This window comes from Sphaeramia orbicularis, chromosome 9 (assembly GCF_902148855.1).
Source record: "Sphaeramia orbicularis chromosome 9, fSphaOr1.1, whole genome shotgun sequence".
Lineage (NCBI taxonomy): Eukaryota > Metazoa > Chordata > Actinopteri > Kurtiformes > Apogonidae > Sphaeramia > Sphaeramia orbicularis.
Window position 1 is genome coordinate 4,095,145 of NC_043965.1, and position 25,064 is coordinate 4,120,208.

The 25,064-nt window shown below is 37.9% G+C and overlaps 1 protein-coding gene across 3 annotated transcripts in view; it reads left to right on the forward strand.

The window, feature by feature from the left end:
• Positions 1-25,064, forward strand: part of bmp2k (BMP2 inducible kinase) — a 118,532-nt gene that overhangs the window by 62,533 nt on the left and 30,935 nt on the right. For all 3 annotated transcript variants that reach the window (XM_030143138.1, XM_030143139.1, XM_030143140.1), the window contains 7 exons: positions 3,925-4,057; positions 6,570-6,673; positions 8,514-8,593; positions 10,396-10,544; positions 12,224-12,417; positions 15,557-15,688; positions 23,160-23,422. In XM_030143138.1, coding sequence (XP_029998998.1) covers positions 3,925-4,057; positions 6,570-6,673; positions 8,514-8,593; positions 10,396-10,544; positions 12,224-12,417; positions 15,557-15,688; positions 23,160-23,422 — 1,055 coding nt within the window. The remainder of the gene's footprint in view (positions 1-3,924; positions 4,058-6,569; positions 6,674-8,513; positions 8,594-10,395; positions 10,545-12,223; positions 12,418-15,556; positions 15,689-23,159; positions 23,423-25,064) is intronic.

Sequence of the window (25,064 nt, forward strand, 5' to 3'; positions counted from 1 at the left end):
CTTCTTTACTTCTACCTCTTTGTTTCTTCTCTGTTTGACATGGTTCTGGTGTAGTTTCTAAACTGGGTTAGTGGTGTTTGAGTCTGTTGTAGGGACTGGACATAATTTGTCCAAGTGACAGAGGTAGTCCCACTTTTAGGTACAAGCTCCTCCTCATTATCCCCCTCCTGTTCTGAATATCCCCTGTTCTGTGTCGCATTCACTGTCCTCCATGTTTGCCCGTGTTGCCTTCATGGATCTTTACCTGCATCCATACCATGTGGAAAAACAGATAGTGTCCAAATGCTAAGTCTCAAGAGTGTGGTTTTTGAGGGGTATTATTATTATTATTACCTCCGCCAAGGAGGTTATGTTTTTGCCAGGGTTTGTTTGTTTGTTTGTCTGTCCGTTAGTGTGCAACATAACTCAAAAAGTTATGGACAGATTTGGATGAAATTTTCAGGGTTTGTTGGAAATGGGATAAGGAAGAAATTATTAAATTTTGGTGGTGATCGGGGGTGGTGGGGCCCACGGGACGGGTCACTGATCAGCCTTGGCGGAGGTCTGCGCTCTCCGAGTGCTTCTAGTTATTATTATTATTATTATTATTTTTATTAATATTCATTTATTAATTAATTTTTTTGTGCCTGGGCCCCTTTCAAAAAGCTCTTCAGTTTCCCAGGGTGTCCCACTTCATAGTGTAAATGCAAAATGTAATGTTTTTATACTTGGTTCTTTTAATATATGTGAATAAATAAAAATAAATGAAAAAAAAAATAGAGCATAATCTATTACATCATCATCAGATGATACGTTCCAGCTCTGTTTGAGAGTTAAGTAAAGATCTTTAGATTTTGAATTGTCTTGACTTGAGCACATCTGAGTGGGATTAATTATCAAAATAACTGAGGTAAATTAATATATGATTTCATTCTTATGTCTGTTAACCGTTAAAGACCCAAACATCCACCAGCGACCAAAATGATTTACTGATATCAAATGTTAAGTAACTGTTGATCCACTAATCCTATAAATACATGTAAATAATTGGTGTTTAATGCAGTTTGTCATCTTTTCATGGTCATCAGATATGACCCACTTAGACGTTCGGAGGCTCCGTAGTTACCGTGGAAACACCGTCATCTTCTACAACATTGATTCACCAGTAAAACCTATGGGGTTGGATCGATGACAGTGGATGGACACGCTGGGTTTATGTTCAGTTAATGATAGGTTTTACAGAAAAAGATACTTTTTCTTCAGTTTTCTCTGTTTTTCATATAATGACATTTGGATTTACTCGAAGCTCTATTGAACAGCTGCATGATCAACACTTTTGTGTTTTCGGTTCAGATCGTTGCTACCATGGCTACTAATAACAGTTGATCCAAGATGATTGCGATGATCAAGTCTAATCCATCTCGTAAACTGAAGAATTTAAGTTCTTCTTATGTTTTTGTGTTTTGTTTATTTATCTCCTCTAGTTTTTTTTTTTCTCCAATTGTTTGTATCAGTATGGGATTAATAGTCGCTTAAAATGTGAAGTTTTCCTGCAGGAGGACACCCCGACCTCCAACAGTGCATCTAAAATACAACATCCAGTTTTCTTTGGGAGGCGCTGGAACCTCCAGATCCCATGACCATGTGACCCCCAACCCCCCCACCACAACCACAGTATTTAAGCCTCACAAAAACCAAAGGGAAAACCAGATCCACATAAGACTCCTCCACTATTGTCTGCGCTTTAACTTCCCAAAAATCAATTCATGTACAGTATGTCCTTGGCAGCTGTATAGATTCTCCCTCCTGTACCTTGTTCTAGTCAAGCACCTGAAGGTTTTACAGCACACACAAGAAGCATTAATCTTACATTTAAGCCGGTATGTGGATCTGTAGTGGATTTAACAACATGAGAACTAAATCTGCAGGACAAGTAAGTCATTTGCGATTACATTTTTCTCCACCAACAAACAAAAAAAAAAGCTACTTCAGTCCATAACTTAGCTCATTTCATTTCAGATCCTCTGTGTGTGTCTGTGCAGTTTGGAGATAATGATGAGTTTTCCTGCAGCCGACTCCTGCCAGCTGTGTTTCATATTGCAGCTCGGCGCACGGAGAAGCTGTACATTACAACATAAGGCATCTTCCCTATCGGACATGAAGTCTTGACACCATTCTGAGTTTCCCAGAATTCATCTTTTTTTTACCCACCGAAGCTTCCACACATTAACTTTTATATGTTTTTACCGAGAGGTGTCGGAACCGCACAGACCGACTTCATCTTTAAATAGGTCTCAGACAATTACAGCTGGGCTTCCTGTCAGCTACCCCCTGCGTTGTCACTTCCTGTTCTATGTTTAACCACGTGTATGAAATTCTGCCGTTTTTTTTTTTTTTTGGACGCCGTCGACGGGTTTGTGGTCCGACTCCCATTAGGACTAAAGTATCAGACTGGATTAGTGAGTTTAGTAGGAGAGTATCTGTCTTAAAGGAAAACACTCCCCAAATCCCGTAGTCTCTTTCATCTTAAAACTGCACCATCGGCTAAAAAAGACGCAGACGCCAAATATAGCTTCAGCCACATGTATTATTTGGGAGCGAAGCACTTTTGCATGTGCATTTGTTTGGGCAGACTTTATCCACTGGCATAAGGAACTTCAGGTGTGTTTAAGCAGCTCCGTTTACCTCAAGGGTCAAAAATAACTGAAGTTAGAACCTCTTTTTGTTTGGAGTATCGTGTATCGGAGGCTATTGTTATGCAAAAACTGACACGAAACCTAGCCGTTGAGAAATAACTTAAAAAAATAAATAAATAAATAAAACTAATGAATTTCAGGCAGAGTCGGCATCACTTTCAGAGAATTAAAGTGGGATCTTGTATAAATAATGGTTTTGTAAATCATATTTGGTGTCATTCATTCTTCTCTCCTACATTTTTTAGCTGCTGTGCATCAAGGTTGTCCTCATAATACCCGGAAACACTCAAAGTCACTCAATTCAAAACACTTAGAACAGAATGTTTTTCACAAGATACAGGATGAGGGTTTTTAATTGTCACCATATGTTCACTGTTGTTTATGTATATATTTCTTTCTTTGAGTTATTTATTTATATTTTGCTAGCACAATTAAGAAACGCATAGGTAAAAGATTATATGTGTATTTGTATGCGTGTATGTATACTTGTATGTTGTCTGTGTAAGTATAAATGTACGTATATCTGGATGTATGAGTGTGTGTGTATATAAATATAGAAGAGTAATGTAAAAGGAAGAGGGAGATGAATATATATTATTAATATTTTATGGAGAGGGGGTGGGATTAAATAAGTTGCACTTCTTCTCACCACTTTTTGGGCATGTAAATGAAACTATTGTGCTGTTCTTCTGTCTAACATTGTTTTGATTATTGATTTTTGTTTTATTATTGATGTTTTTGCTTGTTCACATATATGTTAAGTTTCATTGCATGTTCAGAATAAATCACTAAAATCAAATCAAAATCAAAAAGTAACACAAAAAACCTCAAATGTGGTCATTTCTTGTAAATAACACAAAAACTGCAGCTACTTGTGCGCTTAAAATCATGACCTTTTTTTTTTTTTAATTTATTTTTATTTATTTATTTTACTTTTTTAATTAATTTTTTTAAATCTATTTTTATTTATTTATTTATTTTTTAATTTAAAAAAAAAAATCATGACCAAAAACTCTTGACCATTTATACTAATCTACTGCCTTCATTTTACATTTATTGCTTTTTCTGTTATATCCAGTATTTTCTATTAAACATGATCTTGATCCTTCCTCCTTTTTGATTTGATGAAATATTTACTTTTTCCACAATTGAAATTAAACTCCTATCGCCACATTTTTGATAAGATTTGTGAATGCAGGTGATTTAATCAAACTGTTTCTTTCTTTTTTTTTTTTTCTCTTCTCCGCAGGCACTTGGATGCTTGTTGTACAAGCTGTGTTTCTTCGCGCTTCCATTTGGGGAGAGTCAAGTCGCCATATGTGATGGAACCTTTATCGTTCCCGATAACTCCAAATTCTCCGTCAAGTTGCACCGTTTAATCAGTGAGTAGATGTTGTCGTCGTTCTGCAGATAGAGATACGTCTTTTACACAATACACTCAACCTATGAACACACTGGAATCCTCAGTGTGTTGTTTTGTTTTGTTTATCACTTCAGTAGACACGTACTCTGCTGCATGATGAGACCTGACCCTGTAGAATCAGTCTCAAGAGTGGAGTTACTAAACAAAATGCAGTGTTGAGTTTATAGTGCTATTTTAGTTTGTCCAGGTGTCTCTAGGTCCATAAGAAGTCCCACTATGTTTTAGGCCTAATCCCAATTCACCCTTTGGCCCCTCCCCCTAACCCAGTGCTTTTCAACCTTTTTTGTCTCGTGACCCCATTTTAACATGACAAATTTCTGGCGACCCTAGACATTCAAAACGGAGACTTGTTATTTGCTGAAATTAATTTGTTTTTGATCATGTAATAGTTTGCTATACTGTGTTACAAATAAGCATTACTTTTAGACACATTTAGTCTATATAATGTATATTATTCTGGACGGAGGCAGAAAAGCCAGGTGTAGATTACTGCACAAAGGTGGAATTTTATTTTCCTTGGTCAGGATATGTACAGTCCAGCTTGGATTTATAAGGCTGACAATTAATACTGAACAAACAAGAACTGAAACTATGAATTATGAAAGAGCTGCAGCATCTGAAACTGACCACAATGAACATTTGAAACATAAACAGAACCACAGTGCTTCAGTTTCAGACTCACAGTTTGTCATGTCTTTTATTTATTGTGATTGTCTCTCTCAACTCACCATATATTTTTTATTAGCAAATTTTTTATTTATTTATTTATTTATTTTTAATTTTTATCAATTACTAGAAATTTCAGGCGACCCACATGGGGTCCTGACCCCAAGGTTGAAAAACACTGCCCTAACCCCTGTCCCTCGATTTTGCGCGTTCACGTGAAGGGGTAGGGGTGTCCCGATTCTCGATGAGTTGAAGGGGAGATTATTCGGGACCACACTACAAATGTAGGAGTAGGAGAAATCCCCCATAGTTCTGTTCAAATCATTGGCAAGATGGAGGTAAACACAGCAAAAAAAAAGTGCAGCAGTGTGATGAAAGAAACACAAATGTACGTGTTTTCTTTGTAAACAACTTAATCATTTGATCGACCGTTTAATGCCGTTTCAGTGTGTTACAGATCGCATTTCTGTAGTTTGTAGTTGATAGCCGCAAAAAGATGACCAAAGCCCACGGAACAGAGACAGTTACAGCTACTAACGGCATGGGGAATACTTTCGCAAACAAAGTTGTCGCATCTGTTAATAGCGGCATCGATGCCTGCTGACGTAACGGATCTCAAAGGGTTGTTTGATTTCATAGAAGAATCTTTCAACCCCTACCCCGTTATGCTTGTTACCAGGAGTAGGGAAAAGGGGGAGGGGCCAAAGGGGGAATTGGGATTGGGCTTTATATTTTGTGTATTAAGTGTTAAGCCTGTTTCTTAAATGGTCTTTTAAATGTAACTTTATGAGGTAAAAATTACTACAAACATTTAATCTAATTTAGACTTTTTGTCAGTGTGAGAAATGTGAAATCTATAGCGCAGATTTTTACAAAGCTTCAAACCGTCCACTGGACCAAATACAATCCATTGGTTTTTCTTTGTTCATGCACTTTTGCCTGTAGGTCAAATATACACTACAAACAAAAAGTTAAGGATACTTCTTTTTTTTTCCGTCATTTTTTTTGTCAGTTTTGCCATTTGTAAATATAACTGTCAGGTCTTTAAAAAAATGTTTTTCAATTCACACACAACAAAGTAAAAAGCGCTGTGCAAGAATCCCAACAACAACAAAAAAAAATAGCCCAAAATTTCAAAATATCCTTAACTTTTTGTTTGTAGTGTATGTTAAATTAACTCACTTTAATCAGAATCAGAATAATGTTGACTGTTGTGTAAGTAAACAGGGTTCACATCACTAGGAATTTTGCTTCAGTGGTTTGGTGCGTACATAGAACATAGAGTAGGTAAGAAGCACGCAATAAAAAATAAAATAGAATAAAAATAAGACGGAGTTATAGCGGACTATTAAAGCATAATGCTACGTGATGTATAAACCACACCTCTGACCTTAATTTACCTTCAACGCTGGAATAAGAATGAGATATTTGTTGAAAAAGACCATTCCAGCTGACTTTGTAACCACATTTACATGTCTGGTGCCTCATATTTTCTGTCATTAAGCATAAAGTCATGTAGGAGTTTACATTGATATTAATTTAACACTGTTTCCTGCCTGTATCCAACAATCTGTAACTGTCTTTTAGTTCTGTCGTACATTTACACAAACTTTGACCCAGTTGAACTGCCTGAGGACTGTTAGTCATTGCAGCCTTGTTTGCTTTAGAAGTAGTCGCTTCCCTAAATGCATCCTGTACCACAGCCTCATTTCCTATAAACTGGCCAACAGCTCCACCAAGTGGCCAAACACATGAGATGCACACACTCTAACACTGTTTTTTTTTTTTTTTTTTTTTTTTTTAAGGATATATGCTCGAACCAGACCAGGAGAAGAGACCAGACGTTTACCAAGTGTCCTATTTTGCCTTCAAGTTAGCTGGAAAAGACTGTCCAGTGCCAAATCTCTTTGTAAGTCACTAGAACCAAATGTTTACTGTCATTTGTATTCGTGTGTATGTATTCATGTTTTGTTTTTTTTAAACTTATATTTTATTGTTTCAATTTTGAAATTTTATAACACAAACATTCAGGACATAGTGTCAGTTGTCGACCTGTATATTGTCCACTTTTTCCATCGATCTTCACATGTTACTTGCTGTAGTCTTATGATATTAGTAAGTCTCTCCATGTTGTGAATTCCTTCCACATTAGTCGCTTTTCCATTGGACATCAGCGCAAAACTTTACCAGAAGTGCATAATGTTGGTTTTTCCATTAAATCACAAATGCAATGATTTTTGTTTATTTACAGGGTGGGGAAGCAAAATTTACAATATTTTGAGGCAGGGATTGAAAGACAGTGTATGACAAATTAGTTTTTTGAAAGTCATTAGAATTGATTTGCCACAAGAAAATTTACATAATAGAAAATGTTTTTATTCTGTGTCCTCCTTCTTTCTCAATAACTGCCTTCACACGCTTCCTGAAACTTGTGCAAGTGTTCCTCAAATATTGGGGTGACAGCTTCTCCCATTCTTCTTTAATAGTATCTTCCAGACTTTCTCATAATAGTTTTGCTCATAGTCATTCTCTTCTTTCCATTATAAACAGTCTTTATGGACACTCCAACTATTTTGGAAATCTCCTTTGGTGTGACGAGTGCATTCAGCAAATCACACACTCTTTGACGTTTGCTTTCCTGATTACTCATATGGGCAAAAGTTTCTGAAAAGGTATGGATAATAGTGTTAGGTATGATTATGACATCAGTATATGTTTGGTTTCAAAACAACTGACGTAGTGCCTGCTGAGAAAAAACAACTAAATGTTCATTGTAAATTTTGCTTCCCCACCCTGTATTATCACGAGATGACACGAGAAGTCGTTCCATAAACATGGTGACAAACGTATATATGGTGTTGATTTACAGATATATTCATTACTATCATATATTACTCCTCTATCTTGTACTAAATTTAAAAAAAAAACAAAAAACGATTCAGTTTCCTGGTGTGCCCACACTTACCGCGACATGTTTCTTCTTCTTCTTCGCTTGTTGAAAAGTACGTCAACATCCAAGTTTTTTAATTCACCTGACGCTAGTTGCGAAAAAAGGTCTTTCCATTGCAGTTTAGTGTGATATACCATTTGCGCTATGCACGAAAAACCACCTCTTGCCAGCGCAAAAACTTTTAATCGAAAAATTTGACTTTTGGAGAAATTGTCATTTTTCCATTAGGTAAATTTTTATGCGCGAGTTGTACTTGCGCAATTAGAAGGTCAATGGAAAAGCAACTAATATCTCTCTAGTTATTTACGGGGGGGGGGGGGGGGGGGGGTCCTCTTTGCACCGTTTTTGTGTGATGGCTTTTTTTAGAAGCTACCAAGAACATTTTAATCAAATATTTATCCTTACTTGGTCTGTCTTTTCCTGTTAAATGACCCAAATACAACACAGAACATGTCTTTGGCAGTTCATTTCCCAATATTTTTCCAAATTCTTCACTGATGTTATTCCAATATTGGGATAATTTTGTGCACTGCCAAAAAACATGCGCATCACCCACATCCTGCTCATCGCACAACCTCCAACAGGGCTGAGGTAATGATAGTGAACCCTTTTTAATCTTTGGTTTTATAAAAAATCTCATTATGATTTTCCATTTTCTGGAACTAGATGTAGTCACTTGAGTTTCACATATTTCACACCATGTATCATCACTTAATCCTACCGACAGTTCTTTTTTTCCATTTATCTCTAATATATATATATATATGTGTATTCATGTTTGACTTCTTACTTTTTCCAGAACTCTCCCATCCCTACGTCGCTACCAGAGCCTCTAACAGCCAGTGCGGTCGCTGCTAAGAAAAGTATGACGAAAGCAAGGTACTGTGTGTTTAAAATTACATATCATTTATAGACTAAGACACTGCACTGTCAGATGTGTAATAGAGAGTTAATGCACCACAGTCACAGTTTTTTGGGAATACTATTAAAAGCTCTTTAACAAGCACCAGCATTTTACTTTTTTCAAATGTGTTGAGTATTAGAGCTGTGGAGAAACGTATTTCCTCGGGTGATAATAAAGTATAGCTACACATTTATTATCATTTCACAACATGTTATTTTAAATCATTTATGTAAACTATAGTATTGGTAAAGATAGTGTAAAATTTGGGCCATATATGAACAAATATTTTCTTATTTTTGTTCATATCCTGCTTATTCTTTAATTTTGTTAATTCCCATATATTTGTGGGGTTGATCAGTGTTTTCTTATTTTTGCCCTTACTCCAAATAAGAGAAAATTTTACAAGTGGTTGAGTGCATTTTACCAAGATAAGAGAAAAACATCACAGCCCAGGAGGAAACACATAATACTATATAATCCACATTGTAAATGTTTAAGAGGAAGTTCAGTAATTGATTATTAAATTTGTGGTTGACAAATATCTTATTTTTCTATGTAACCACAGCCTTTGTATCAAAAAAAAAAAAAAATTATAATTAAATCAAAGTGTGTCTTAAATAAATACATATTTTTCACTTTAACACATTATCCCTTAGATCTGTTTTTGTCGTCATAGACCATAGATAAATAAAGTTGGGAGATCTAGCAGGTCCTGTCATATTTTCCTGGAAAGGAAAAAAAACAGTCTTTCCATCTTGCAGTGAAAGTTTATCTTTCTTTTTTTTTTTTTAATGATGTTTATATTCGTCAAACAGTCTTCATTCAGACCATGCTAAAGATGCCATCCATACATGTCGGTCTGTTTATCTATGACCTACAGTCGCAATAAATGAATATACTTTTGCACTGTAAGATGGGGTACCGTAGTTTAACCTCCAAGAGAATTTGACAGGACTCACTGGATCCCCCTTTTTTTAATACTTTTACTTGCAAAAGTATAGAGCAGCTGTCATGTTATATTTATGTTTGATCTCTGGAACTGGTCGTCATGTTCACAGCTGGTGATGTCCCGATCTGGATTTTTTTTTTTGCTTCCGATCTGATTTTTTTTTTCTTTTTTGGGATTAGTTGTGCCGATACCGATCCAATATGGACTTTTTACAATGAAATTTTGATTTAAATTTGGAGTCATTATTTATATGTTATTATGCTATTATTTTACTGGAGATCACAATTGGGCTGAATGTGGAACGTGAACTAAAACAACTGTGACACCTTTGACTCTTAATAACGTTATAATTTTTGCCCTTTCCATCGGGACATCCATATTCACAGCATCACACGTGTTTCCACTGCTGTGTGTTTTTCTGTTCCTGTAATTTCAGCACTGACACTCAAAGATCATATATGTTCTTTGTTTGATTTGAGTTAAATGTATTTAGATTTCTCTGCTGCTAAAGTTCTTCTTACTGCCCCTTTTTTTTTGGTGGCATCTGTGAAAAAGCTGTTTGCACATGACACAACTCCTGCCCTTTTTTGCTGTTTAGTGGGCGTGGTCACATATGCTAATTGCAAACAGTCAGCTACACCTGTTCCTTTTACAAATCAAGTGAGATTAAACATTCATCACACCGGGGTCAGAGCAGATCTGGAGAATGTTTGGTGCATCAGGAGTTGATTCCTCTGTATTTTTACTCTTAATGAAGAAATTTAAGAGAAATATGAGAGAACGTTGCAGCCTTAGACCCGTGGTTTTTACCGGACGTCTTCTCTCCAGGATAACGGATTCTGTGGGTCCGACGGAGACTTCGATAGCTCCCAGACAGAGGCCGAAGGCGGCGAACAGCAACGTCCTCCCCCTCGCAAACACCGTCACCCCCGTCAAGATGACTGTGCCTTCAGCAGCCGTCAGTAATGGACAGAAAGGTCAGTGTGATGCAGCTGTTAATTGGACGTCACTATTAAAATATGGTCAAGAGATGTGAGACATGCTGTTAACGGACAAGACGGATGCGGAAAATGGTTTATACTCATCCTGTACCTTTTACTACATAGGACATACATAGGTAAAATATGCAAAGAGTATATATAGTCAGTTAAAATAGGACTTGCACATGAGATCTAAACTGAGTTGGTTATATTCATGTGCTAATTGTCAGAATAAAATGCACACAAGAGTATCAAATGCAAATTAATTTTCCTAATTGAGACAAACGAGTGTCCTCTGGAAGAATTTATAAACCTCACTGAAGTTGTGTGAAGCAGATAAAACACATATCGATGTAAAATTATGGAATAGACAAAAATAAGACACAAAAAACCAAAATGAAAATAACATAAAAGATGTAATGATCCAAAATGGGTTGGAAATTACGTAAAAACTGGTGAAATATAGACAGAGTGGAAGAGTCGTGTTTGTGTATGTTAGCATTTAATTTGTTTGAGGTGTCTGTTATGTTACCATTTTGAATCAAATTGACAAATTTGTTAAAAAGCAAATTTGCACCTACCTTTTTTGGAATATCGCACTGGTAGGATGGATAGGAAGCTGCTATATAAGTGTTACTGCTTTATTCAGGGTTCCCGCGGGTTCTTGAATTTCTAAATCTGCATTTAATACCTCAAAAAAACAATTTAACCTGTTTAACCCTGACCATATTTTCAGGGGAAAAACGCCTAAACAGACATACCTAAAGTAAATGAAGAATTACTTTGCAATAATAAGGTTCATATGGATGTTCTTGGTGTCTGTGGGCATTTAGAGACCTCACAGAATCTATTCCCATTGTCTATAATATTGTATCTATTACTATGCCTGAGTAAACTGTAACAAACTAAAAGAGAAATAAGAATTTTTTTATCCTCGCCTGGTTTTTTTTTGGCTGGATTGACGATGATATGCATAAATTAATTGTTCGTGTCGGAGATTTTTAATAGCGTATATTTCACCCCACAAAGATTAAAAATCATGTTTGAACATCAAAGTTTGCACTAAAATACACTTTTGATGTACTTTTGTTAACATTAGGGTCTAAACTTTGAGCAAAAGTTGAAAAAAACATCCATTGTCCTGATTTATTATATTTTTTATAGTAGATGAATATTAATATAATTTTTTCGGCCCGCGGGTGGGCCAATAGGGCTAAAGGGGTTAAAAGGTACTAAAGCTGATATGGTAGGTCTTAAGTCATGTTGTCACAAATTTGTTGGTTGATATTATGTCTAAATGTATCTGTTAAATGTCCACACTGGAAAGAAAGTAACGTTAGTCGACTCAGTTCCATCTTCTCCAACCCCACAATTTATATTGAAATTAGGAACCAATTATCGCTAACTTATTGCTAACTTTGCAGCCCCGGTGCAAACATCTAAAAAAAAAAAAAAAATGTTTTTGAAGTGATTTTCCGTTGTGTTTAATTCAGTCATTGGTCACACACTTTCTGTATTGTTTGGACTTTCATCTGTATATATAAGCCTAGTGGTGTCATTATATTCTGTTTTACTTCTTTGTTTGATATTTGAGTCTGGTTTTGGCTCACACTCTTTATTTTTTCAGTTTTAATACTAAATGCCAGTGCATCCCTGTCTCCTTTCTGTCCTCTCAGCCCCCACCCCTGGTTCTGGGCAGCCCACCCTGCAGCCCCAGCCCAACAGCCAACAGCACCGAGTCCTGCAGCAGCTCCAGCCCGGAGACCTGCGACTACAGCAGCTGCAACAGCAACAACACCACCACCATCAACAACAGCAACAAGCGGTTCAACAGCAGCACGCAAACGCTCAGCAACTCCAATACCTCCAGGTAGATCATCACATGGATCAACACCACTGTACAAGCAGGGTGTGATTTGTTGGGGGGGGGGGGGGGGTAACAGAAAGGTTGTGACAGTTTCTTACAGCTACATCCTACAATACTTGCGCTCACCTGAACCGAACTGTCAGCAGTCTCAGAATTTGTGAACGTCCCCATGCACTTGGGTGTTGTAAAGGGGGGGTGAACGTGACAAATTCATGGGGCCCAGCATTTGTTGTGTCCAGTGGATTGAGGACTTGCAGCTGACGTCCCTGGTCATGTGATTGTTGTTTACACCGCCATATTGGTAGGCACGCTATCTGGATCCAGAAAGGCAGAACTGTTGCTTTATATCGTGTTTTTCTTTGGACTCGTGCTTGCGTGTTTGCGAGTATGTCTCCTTGTGATAAAGGCACCATAGACGAGTTTCAGTGTTTACTAACAACAGTGATGTGCGCGCAACTCGGAGGTGAAAACACCAGTACTAGCTAAAAGCCGGCCCACATCAGCTGCGTACACCTCCAGGCTCTCCCCCGAAACTCGTGAACAAACCGATATGTTAGCTCTAAAACGGTCCATTAACTGTCTCTGTCCAAAAGCCCATCCCATCTTCTCTTTCACGGCCGCATAATTTGACTTGACCGCATCGGGAAGGCTGTCCCATTGTAGAAAAGCAGACTGTCACAGACCGGTGTCGCCCGCCGTAGCTCCGACTGCCACTTCCAGCTGCTTCACCCAGCTGAGGAAACTCAAAGGGAGCAGGTAGATCCACAGTCACTCTGTCTCTATAGGGTGATAGGTTAGGGGAAGCCCTGCTGGTAGGTTTAAAGGGGTCTTCATCACCATACCACATGATGACAATTCTTTTTTTCCACGCCGCTAAGCGCAACAGACACGCAGGCTAACTATACTGAGAAGCTACGCTAACCGCGGTAATAACTATAAACAGCGGTCGGGAGAACAGAACCACCGCTGCCACCAATGGAACCCAGCGGTCTTTCTGCCTAAATTATAACTGGTGAAAGCTAAGTTATAAACGACACACAGGAGTTTAGCAGGTCCATCGTTTAACACGTTGTATGATCCAAGGAAAGCTTGCCTAACAATATGGCGTCATAAACAGAAAACCACGTGATCATGTGACGTATGTGCAAAACCTCAATATGTCTGCTGCCCCCCCGACAAAAACAAAAAACACATCCCCCCTTCTGGTTTTTTGACAAATCGCACCCTGTGTTCAAGGATCAAACAATCTGAATCAGAAGATGTGGGGATGCTATGAAAAATAAGCATGAACGCAGAAAACGATGATTTTGGAAAAAAGACAAAAATCCAGGCACTCACTTGGTTAGAAAATGTTAAAAAGCCTGCATTTCATGAGGGCCTGTAGATTAGTAGAGGCAACTTTTTACACTTTTTTTGCCTCACTGGTTGCCACACCTGCAGTCTGAGAGTATAAAATAGTGTCTTCCTCTGTCTTTATCAACACCCTGAAGAAGGCACATGTCGACACACGTGTGTTTTAAACTCCAAGTGAGCGCCTGGATTTTTGTCTTTTTTTAATGGTTCATACCCTCTCCATGAGCACCTTTGGTTGGCTGAATACCAGTAGCTCCCTCTGAAATTGTTTTTTGCCCTGAAGGTGATTTTTGACTTTGACTTGTATTTCATGGCAGAAAGACTGAAGAGTAGATATTTAATGTGTTCTGGTCCATTTTATTTTATGCCATGGAAACAATTATAGCGTCGTGTTTGCTCAGACATTTGTTGATGTAACTCTATATTTTAGTGTTTGACAAAGGTTTGTCATAGTTTTCCCGAGTCCTCGTGGTTCTGTCACTTACATATACATAAAATAATGGATGTTCTTCGTAAACTTCGGGCTCTAACTCACAGAAAATCCACACTACAGGAATCTGTTCATTCTGTTCTGCACCGTAGAGGGTGAAATATTGAAATCCCTTCCTGTCTTAATTGGAGAAACAGTGAGACCGTTTACATCACCATAAAAAAATGATAACTGTTAGTAATCAGATAGTTGTAATAATCAGATCTGAGGCGTTTAAATGCACTTCAGAAAATCTGATAATCGAAAACCCTGGATTAGATGTTGCAGTCCATTATTGTATACCTTTTGGAGTTCATATGTAATGACAGCAGAATGAAATGTTGAAATGCACAACCTGTGTAATGACAAGCCTATTCTATTCTATTCTATTCTATTCTATTCTATTCTATTCTATTCTATTCTATTCTATTCTACTACTGTACTCAATTCTACTCTATTCTATTGTATTCTACTGTTCTGTTTTATTCTGCTCTGCTCTGTTCTGCTCTATTCTGTTCTATTCCACTCTTCTCTTCTCTTCTCTTCTCTTCTCTTCTCTTCTCTTCTCTTCTCTTCTCTTCTCTTCTCTTCTCTTCTCTTCTCTTCTCTTCTCTTCTCTTCTCTTCCACTTTTCTTTTCCTTCTCTTATTTTCTATCTATTCTATTGTATTCTATTCTACTTGGTTCTGTTCCTCTATTCTGTTCTATTCTATTCTATTCTTTCTTTTTTTCTTTTCTTTATTCTATTCTATTCCACTCTTCTCGTCTCTTCGGTTCTGTTCCACTTTTCTTTTCCTTCTCTTCTCTTATTTTCTGTCTATTCTGTTCTATTCTATTCTATTGTATTCTATTCTATTCTATTCTACTTGGTTCTGTTCCTCTATTCTTTTCTATTCTATTCTTTCTCTTTTTTTCTTTTCTTTCTTTATTCTGTTCTATTCTTCTCTTCTCTTATGTTCTATTCTATTCTACTCGGTTCTGTTCCACTTTTCTTTTCCTTCTCTTCTCTTATTTTCTATTCTATTCTATTCTATTCTATTCTATTCTACTTGATTCTGTTCCACTCTTCTCTTCTCTTCTCTTCTCTTCTCTTCTCTTCTCTTCTCTTCTCTTCTCTTCTCTTCTCTTCTCTTCTCTTCTCTTCTCTTCTCTTCTCTTCCACTCTTCTCTTCCTTCTCTTCTCTTCTCTTCTCTTCTCTTCTCTTCTCTTCTCTTCTCTTCTCTTCTCTTCTCTTCTCTCCTCTCCTCTCCTCTCCTCTCCTCTCCTCTCCTCTCCTCTCCTCTCCTCTCTTCCCCCCCACCCCACCCCCTCCTCCCCAGTACCAACAGGCTGTGCAGCAGTCCCTTCAGTTGCAGCAACAGCAGGCTCTCCTCCAGCAGCAGCAGCAGCAGCAGATGATGATGCAGCCCATGTACCAGCAGCAGGTCGCCCAGGCTCAGTACGCAGCCATGGTGAGTTCTGCCGCCGCCGCCGCTCCACAACCGGGCCCAGGAGCGCAAACCCCAAACATCTACCAGCTGAACCGAAGGAGGCGTCAGTGTCAGTCAAGTAGTTGCTGTGTTTGTTGAGTCCTGTTCAGGCTTTCACGAGCGCTTGCAACTTTCAGTCTTGACAGGATTTAACAGCAGAAGATTTTATCCCAAACTGCAATAAATAACTTCAGCAAATGACAGCGAAACACATGGAGACGCAGCATGAAACACCAAGAGTTGGATATTTGATTTAATGTCAGAATGGCCTAAAAGTGCTCTCTCTGTTCCAAACACTGGCAGTCGTTCGCCTTCAGTCAAATTTCTTCACGTCGGTGCCAAACAGTGTTGGAAGCACACGCTCAAACTTCCTACTGACTCTGTCCAATTATGCAGAAAACTAGTATTTACGTATCTGCTGCACCAAAACACAGCAAAGACAGGTCCTCCAAACGCGCGCTGTTAGGGCGGCGCAATTTTTAGCTCGTTCCCACTGAACGCGCACCATCTGTTTTATTTCAGAGGCAATCTGGTCTGAGCGAAGCCACGAGGGGATCGAACAGAGGGTGAAATCGAGCAGTTTCCTCTGTGTTACACACTGACATATGAAGCAGTGCACATTCGGAGGAAGGGAGCACCTCTCAGAAACACTCGTCTTATTCCCACGACAGTTGCTAAATGTTTGAGAAGCAACCGTTCCTCTGTAAACTTAGACCTTCTGCTTGTCGTGACGAGAAAGCTTCGCAAAGTGACTGAAAATGTGTAATATGGTGTAATGACATCGGTTCGACTTTATTTATACTGTTGTTTAAAGGCACAACAGTGGTGTTTGCAGAAGTGTAGTCCAAATATGGGTCTGAGGAAAAAATAGAATAGAAGTGGAAGCACAAAAGAGTGAAAGCAGATCCTCTACAAGCGACTAATTCAGGGACGTCAAACTCATTTTCTGTCATTTTCCACATTCAGCTCAATTTGATCTCAGTTGGGACAGTAAAATAATAGCACAACGGCATATAAATAATGACAAGTCCACATTTTTCTGTTTTAGTGCAAAAAAAAAAAGACAATAAATTTGAAAGATATGGTCACTACAAGGACGAACGAATTTTCTTCCACGATCCGAGGCTTTTCATTTTTGGGACTCGTTTGCCTTATGGGCTGGTGAAGAGCATCTTCTGAACTCAAAACAAAAACTGGAATGACATTTGTCTCTTTTTACCAATTTCGATCTGCTGGTGAATTTACTTGTTCATTCCAAATAAAGATACAATAAAAAAAATAAATAAATAAAGAAGAGGAAAAAACGAGGAAAAAAAGGGGAAAAAAAGCAAAAAAAAAGATATTTACATTTACAGACTATCCAAGTAAATTAAAAAGATGCGAATAACCGAAAAAAACTGACATTTTTTAAGAAATATAAGTGCAATTTTAATTATATTATGCCTCAACTTATCATTTATTCATGTGCATTATGGATTAGATCTACAAAGGCACCTGAACATTTAGTAACAGGGAGAATATTGTTAAAATTGCACTTAATTTTCTTTAGACGTTTCAGGTTGTTCATATTTGTTCAGGTTATTCACATTTTATTTTTAAAGGATAGTTTGTAAATGTAAATATTTTTAGAATTTAATGGGTTTTTCTTAGCTAAAACAAACAGGAAAAATTAAGAGCCGTCATTATTTATAGGCATTATGTAATTTTTATTTTTTTTTTTACATTACCATACCATACCAACTTTATTTATAAAGCACTTTAAGAACTTTAGAGCTGGCCAAAGTGCCGTACACGAATCATAAAACAAGGGAATAAATAAGTAAAAACAGTGATAACACAGGATGCAAAGCGGGCTAAGAACAACAAAATACAACCATCATAAAAACAAAGACAAATTCAAATCTGGTAAAAACAACATAGGAAACCTAAAAAAAAAACAACAACCCCAAAACATCTCACTCATTGATTAAAAGCCAACAAGACAAAGTGTGTTTTTAGATGTGATTTAAAGACACTGAGCCTGCCTAACATCTAAAGGCAAGTGTTTCCACAGCACGTTAAAAGAAGAAGAAAATACTTTACTTGAGATCATATTGGTCTGTATGCGGAACCTGAACTAAAACCAGTTGGACATCACTGACTGTGAATATCTTCAGTGTCATTTTTGCGCTTTCCAAATTCATCTTGCGGGCTGGATTACACCCTTTAGTGAACCGGTTTTGGCCCATGAGCTGCATGTTTGACATTCCTGGACTAGATGCTTAGAAAAGTGAAACATCTACAAGACAAAAAAGGGCTCTTTATGAATTTATATGAATTTATACAGGTGTAAAATCAGTGTTTCCTCCTCCAAAAAGTCCAATAATGTTGCTTAATTTAAGGACATACATTGAGAACTGGTTCTATATTTTCCGATCTATTGGGGTTGTGTAGTTCAGATGATAATTTTGTTTTTTGATGCTGTTTTCCTGACAATTGTACATAAAACAATGGCGTCAAACTCGTGTCACCACTAGAGCTGCATTGAATTCAGTACTTTTATGTAAACATCTTAGATAACCTTACATATTGAAAAATGATTGATACCAAATTCCAGGACCCAAGGAACAAATCTGAGCAGCATCAGTACATGCAGTAAAACATACACTGTTTGTATGTAATTGTATTAACCCTTTCATGCATAGTGGTCACTACAGTGGACAGCTATTCTCCAGCTGTTCTCTTGTATATTCATGGGTTTAGTTGTTTTAGTTGGATATCAGCCAACACAGTGGACGCTTATGCATCATCCTAAACAATGGAATTTATACAGTTACTGTTCTTACTGTTTGTTGTTCTTGATCAACTTGATCTGCACAAACATATTTTAGTGTAAATTAATTGCTAATTGTTATTAGACTGTAATTAACAGTTTTCTTAAACAATAAGGTTTTTTTTTGCATATTATCTCCATGAATTGAGTAATAACTAGTATTAGAGTATGTTAAAATGTGAGTATTAGCAGCATTAAAAATGTTTTTATTTCATAGTTTTCACACACTATATCACTTTCTGATGATGGGTTTTAAATGCAAGTTTCTTTGCTTCAGAAATTAAATGCATGGTGTCCAGCTAAGTGGATGTTTTTCTAACTCCATGACAAATAGGGTCATAAAAAATTTCAACTGCATTGATTTTTTTTTCAGGCCTAAAGAGGAATAAAATCCCTCAAGAAAAAAAATATTGACTAAGGTTCTCATAATTCATGCATGAAAGGGTTAATTACATTTTATTTTAATGAACTGCTTTGATTGAACTTAAAATAACTCATAAAATATGAATAAGTGTATATTTTATGTCATGAACGTGCATTTAGGGCATAGAAATAAAGACTGTAATGTGTAATTTCATTTAATTTTGTTCACATTTGTTCAGCAAAAAGTATCATTTAGGAACCAGTATTGACTCAGTTTTCAATACTGGTTTTAAAACATTTCCGAGCTTTAGTCTGTGCTGATATAAACTTGGATCGGTTTATAAACTTGGAGACCGAGAAACTGCCTCGTTTCACAAAACAACGTGGTAGTGCATGTTGTAATTTCTGCAGAATGATCTTTGAAAGTAAAGCTCAAACCACCTGCAATATGCGGAAACATCTTTGCACACAACATGGGCTTAAATTCCATGAATGCCACGTACTTCACACTCCGAGCATGAGTCTTATTGCTTCCCGACTGAGCAGCACGTCTGTTACCAAAGGGAAATATCCTGTTACAGTACGAGCCGCATGCCTTTTTCTTCTGTACGCTGTGTTCAGACTCAGATATGATGAAACAGCTGTCGAAAACATGTGCAGTCCGACTTGGTTTCCACACAGAGAACTGACGAGGAACCTTTGAGGCAATTGACGCCGAATCAGTTGTTTATTGGTATAAATAAGATCGTTTCAGTTGTTACTTTATCAGTTATTGTCATTGTGTGTGCCATGAAATTAGTCAGTGCAACAATATTAACCCATAAAGACCCAGAGCTGCTTTTGTGGCAGTTACCGAGTGAATTTTTCTCTGTTTTTTTACCTTTTCTTAAGTGATTTATTACCACTTACTCTAATATTATGCTCTGCATTTTTTCAGGTATTTTCCTATATTTAATCTACTGATCATGTAGATGTTCATTAAAGCTCAGATTAAAGTTAAGGTTATTACATCAGACACAGAATTATTTTTTCTGGTAGATATACTGTTAATTAAACAAAATAAAGTGTGTTCATCTACTGTCATTGATCCAACTCCATGGGTTTTGCTGGTGGATAAATGTTGCAGAAGATGAGTGTTTCCACGGTAACTACGGAGCCTCTGAACACCCAAATGGGTCATAACTGATGACCATGAAAAGATGAATTACTGTATTTTACACCAATTATTTACATGTATGGATAGGATTAGTGGATCAACAGGTATTAAACAGTTTACATCCGTGAATGATTATGGTTGCTGGTGGATGTTTGGGTCTTTATGGGTTAATAATAAAAACAGCACGTCAGAAAATAACAGAGTGAATATAAAATTACAAAAACTAAAAAAGAGAATATAAAATTTTACAAGAAGTAAAGTAAGAATAAGACAAAGTAGAATAAAACTAGAAGCACTCGGAGAGCGCAGACCTCCACCAAGGCTGATCAGTGGCCCCCCCTTGGGCCCCCCCACCCCCGATCACCACCAAAATTTAATCATTTCTTCCTTATCCCATTTCCAACAAACCCTGAAAATTTCATCCAAATCTGTCCATAACTTTTTGAGTTATGTTGCACACTAACGGACAGACAAACAAACAAACAAACAGACAAACAAACAAACCCTGGCAAAAACATAACCTCCTTGGCGGAGGTAAAAAACAGACAAAAATATGAAGAGACACAGTATTAACAGTATGTGTATCTATGAACACAAGTCTTTATAACAATAGTTGGTGGTGTTTTTGGTATTAATTATTCATTAGCTTTTTGGTTTTTACCCTCGGTCCTCACCGCAGGGTATTGTCATTGGTTTGTCGTCGGTCCGTGCTGTCTGTCCGTCTGTATGTGCAAAAACTTTGGCGTGGACTGAAGGGTTTTTAAGTGCGCGCACATAATGTTTACACTTGAATACAAGTTATCAGACTCTTTGTCTTCATAATGAAAAATGTGATGAACTCTAGCAAATTTAGAGGATAACTAGAAGCACTTGGAGAGTGCAGACCTCCGCCAAGGCTGATCAGTGGCCCCCCCCGTGGGCCCCCCCACCCCCGATCACCACCAAAATGTAATCATTTCTTCCTTATCCCATTTCCAACAAACCCTGAAAATTTCATCCAAATCTGTCCATAACTTTTTGAGTTATGTTGCACACTAACGGACAGACAAACAAACAAACAAACAGACAAACAAACAAACCCTGGCAAAAACATAACCTCCTTGGCGGAGGTAAAAAACAGACAAAAATATGAAGAGACACAGTATTAACAGTATGTGTATCTATGAACACAAGTCTTTATAACAATAGTTGGTGGTGTTTTTGGTATTAATTATTCATTAGCTTTTTGGTTTTTACCCTCGGTCCTCACCGCAGGGTATTGTCATTGGTTTGTCGTCGGTCCGTGCTGTCTGTCCGTCTGTATGTGCAAAAACTTTGGCGTGGACTGAAGGGTTTTTAAGTGCGCGCACATAATGTTTACACTTGAATACAAGTTATCAGACTCTTTGTCTTCATAATGAAAAATGTGATGAACTCTAGCAAATTTAGAGGATAACTAGAAGCACTTGGAGAGCGCAGACCTCCGCCAAGGCTGATCAGTGGCCCCCCCCGTGGGCCCCCCCACCCCCGATCACCACCAAAATGTAATCATTTCTTCCTTATCCCATTTCCAACAAACCCTGAAAATTTCATCCAAATCTGTCCATAACTTTTTGAGTTATGTTGCACACTAATGGACAGACAAACAGACAGACAAACAAACCCTGGCAAAAACATAACCTCCTTGGCGGAGGTAATCAGTTACTTTTTAGTCTTGGTTACATGCAACAGTATCCTGGTTCCTCTGAGTTATCCGGCTGATGTAAAACCAGAATTAGGGTTCATCCACCTTCCTAAAATAAGTAATTTTTAATTTTTTTTTTTTCAGTTAATAGAAAAAAAACTTGCCCAGAAATGTAGTATTTGATGAAGGTAATTGTCAAAAAATGACTTAGTTGATTATTATATTCCCGAAATTGAGTTTTGGGATATCATGGTTTTACTCCGAATGCCGCTGCTGGATCTCCTTGGTGTTTTGTTGATAACTAGGACAGATTTGGTTTGATTTCTTCTCCCTTGATAAGCAGCATCAGGAACCCCTAGTAGAAGAACCCTAGCGATTTCAGCTTCTATGAGTTTTGTAAATCATCCACATGGGGGCGCTTTAGTTAAAAATCAGTTTTTTGGACATAAATCGAGCAATAATAGGCCGATTAAGATCAAATTTGGTTCGTATTGATCGTCTTACAAATGTCTATTTTCTGTCTACCATCCAGAGTTCATATGGGGTCGTTTTTATTCACTAGGTGGAGTTTGGTGGGAAAAATGGGTTCTCTTACCTTTATTCTGCCAATATCAGGTCCATGTAGCTGAAATTGAGTTCGTATCGGTTGTCTAACACAGTATTTTTCAGCCGTGGGGTTGCTAGAAATTTCTAGTAACTGATAAAAATAAAACAAAATTACAAATAAAAATAGTTTTTAATGATTCAATATATATTCCATTATAATTAAAACACCACACACTTTTCCTGGTAAAAATCCAGTTCAAATAAAATGCAGGATATAAAATCTGATTGACCCGATCATGTGACTGCATGCGTTACTTCGCTTCAACCTGCCCGGACACAGTCTCTGTCAGAAAACCGGACCAATCAGAGAATGGAAAGGTTTCTTCACCCGCCTGGCCCCGCCCACTAAGATGTCTCCAAGAGAAAATTGTCTGTTTTGAATGTCTGGGGTCGGCAGAAATTTGTGACGTTAAAATGGGTTCACAAGCCAAAAAAGGTTGGGAACCACTGGACTAACAACTATTCTGGATAGATTTATATATTGCAGAGGGTTGGGGGGTATACCCTTATTGTCGGCCCCCGACAGTGTAAGCCTCATTTTAGGAAGATGATAACAACGGTGCATTTATGTTTGGATGTTGAATAAATATTGCATTGTTATTGCAAGAGCAGAGGATTGTGCAGAAGCTAAGATGATCCACGCTGCGTGTAGAACTTGTTGGCTGTAGTGTCCTACATGCTGTTTGACTGTCATTCCCCCATCCCTCCCCTCCACCGTGTCCCCAGCTTTCCAAATCCAGAACTGGTTTCTAACAACATTTCATCATCTTGTCGGCGTCACTGTGCATCATGAAATCAAAGGTCCGTCCCTCATTCCCTTCCCCCTTCTCTCCCTCTCTTCCTTCCCTAACAGCTGCACCAGTACCAACAGGCTTTTGTCCAGCAGCAGCAGCAACAGCAACAACATCAACAGCAGCATCATCCACATCAGCAGCAGCCGCAGCATCCGCATCCGCATCACCCCGCTCAGCAGCCTCTCCCCTATCTGTCCTCCCCTCTTGAGTTCCAGATCCCCCTGGGTTCATACAATGCAACCACTCCTACAGCTGGACCTGGAGCTGGAACCGGGCAGTTGGGGGGGCCGTCACCTGTGGACTCCTCATACACTAACCCCAGGTAAACCCCACACACATACACACAGATAGATAGATGGACAGATAGATACTTTATTGATCCCGAGGGAAATTCAAGTATTGAGCAGCTTTACATACAGCACAAGAAGACACAAAACAAACAAACCAGAACACAACAGTGGGTTAGTAACCAGGTTGACATTAAGGTCAGTATGTATACTCTAAAAGACACTTGCTAAAGAACTACTCTAAAAGGGCTTCTTGTACAATACTGTAAATAAAGACTTCTGATTGTACACACACATACTTCATTTTAGTTCAGAATGGATTTCATTCTCAGTAGTTCAGGCATTTTGCCGTCATGTTTCCTACACAATCATCCCACAGTCATAAAAAAAAAAAAAAACCATGAGGAGTTTAAAGCATCCTTTACTACAGTGTTTCTCAAAGTGTGGGGCGTGAAGGCATGCCGGGGTGGGGGGGTGGGGGCATGCGACCTCTCCTGGGTGGTTGTTTTTTTTTTTCTCCTTCAGGTTAGAGCATGTAGCAGGTGGAACTAATATGTTAGTGTTGGAGCACCCTGGACTCATTTTAGGGATGTACAACAAACAAATCTACTGCCATGGTGATCTGTCACTAGACTAGACAAAGAGTTTAGGTTTGGAGAATGGACAAGGACTGGACTGGAAAAGAAAAATGTTGAATGCTTCTGTTTTTGCACAGTTTGTACAGTTTGCACTTTAATGTTCTGAGATGTGCAGTGGAAATAGGCTCATTGCAGCCACTGATATTGTTAAAATGTTCATCTTTGTTACCAAAATTTGTTTGTTCTAAGAAAAGTAACTTTATTGTCATAGTTGTGAGATAATTGCGCATCTCCAATTTTTATTTGGAAAAATATTGTCTCAGAGCAGTCTGGTTGAGTTTGTATTGTTCAGGCAAAAATTTAAGTTATTTTTAATTTGAACAACAAATTATTCAAGGAAAAGCAAAAAGTATTGTTACAATATTAATGTTTCTTTCAGTAAAAGTTATAATTGCACCACTGTTACAATGTTGCTGGGGTTGGGGGGGGGGCTGGAGATTTTTCATCCTCCAAAGGGGGGCCCCACAGAAAAAGATTGAGAACCGCTGTTTTACTAGAACTGGAACAAACCATCAAATTGAGGAAAACAGAACAATAACTCACCCTGGTGCCGTTCATTTATGTGCACTGTTCAGCCAGTTTTATTACTATAAGTAAATCTAGTAAATAGTAAGTAAATTTTATTTATACAACACTTTTCACAGATAAAATCACGAAGTGCTTCACAGTTTAGAATGAAATGTTAGTAAAAGCTTAAAATAAAATAAATAAAATGTCATACATACAGCACGATAAAAACAAGACAGTACAGAAAAACAGACGATAACACAGGCCCATAAAACATCAACAACCCGGACTAAATGCCTGCCTAAAAAGATACTTTTTGAGCTCCTTCTTAAAGGAGTCAATGGACTCGATGCTCCATTGTGTATTCCACAGGCGTGGAGCACTGGCTTGGAACGAGCGTTCTCCTTGGGTTCTGAATTGGGTGCGGGGAACCGTCAAGAGTCTCTGGTAATGATGACCTTAATGAGTGCAAGGGAAAATAGGGTCTCAGGAGCTCTACTATGTAACAGAGGGGCTTGCATAACTAGACGAT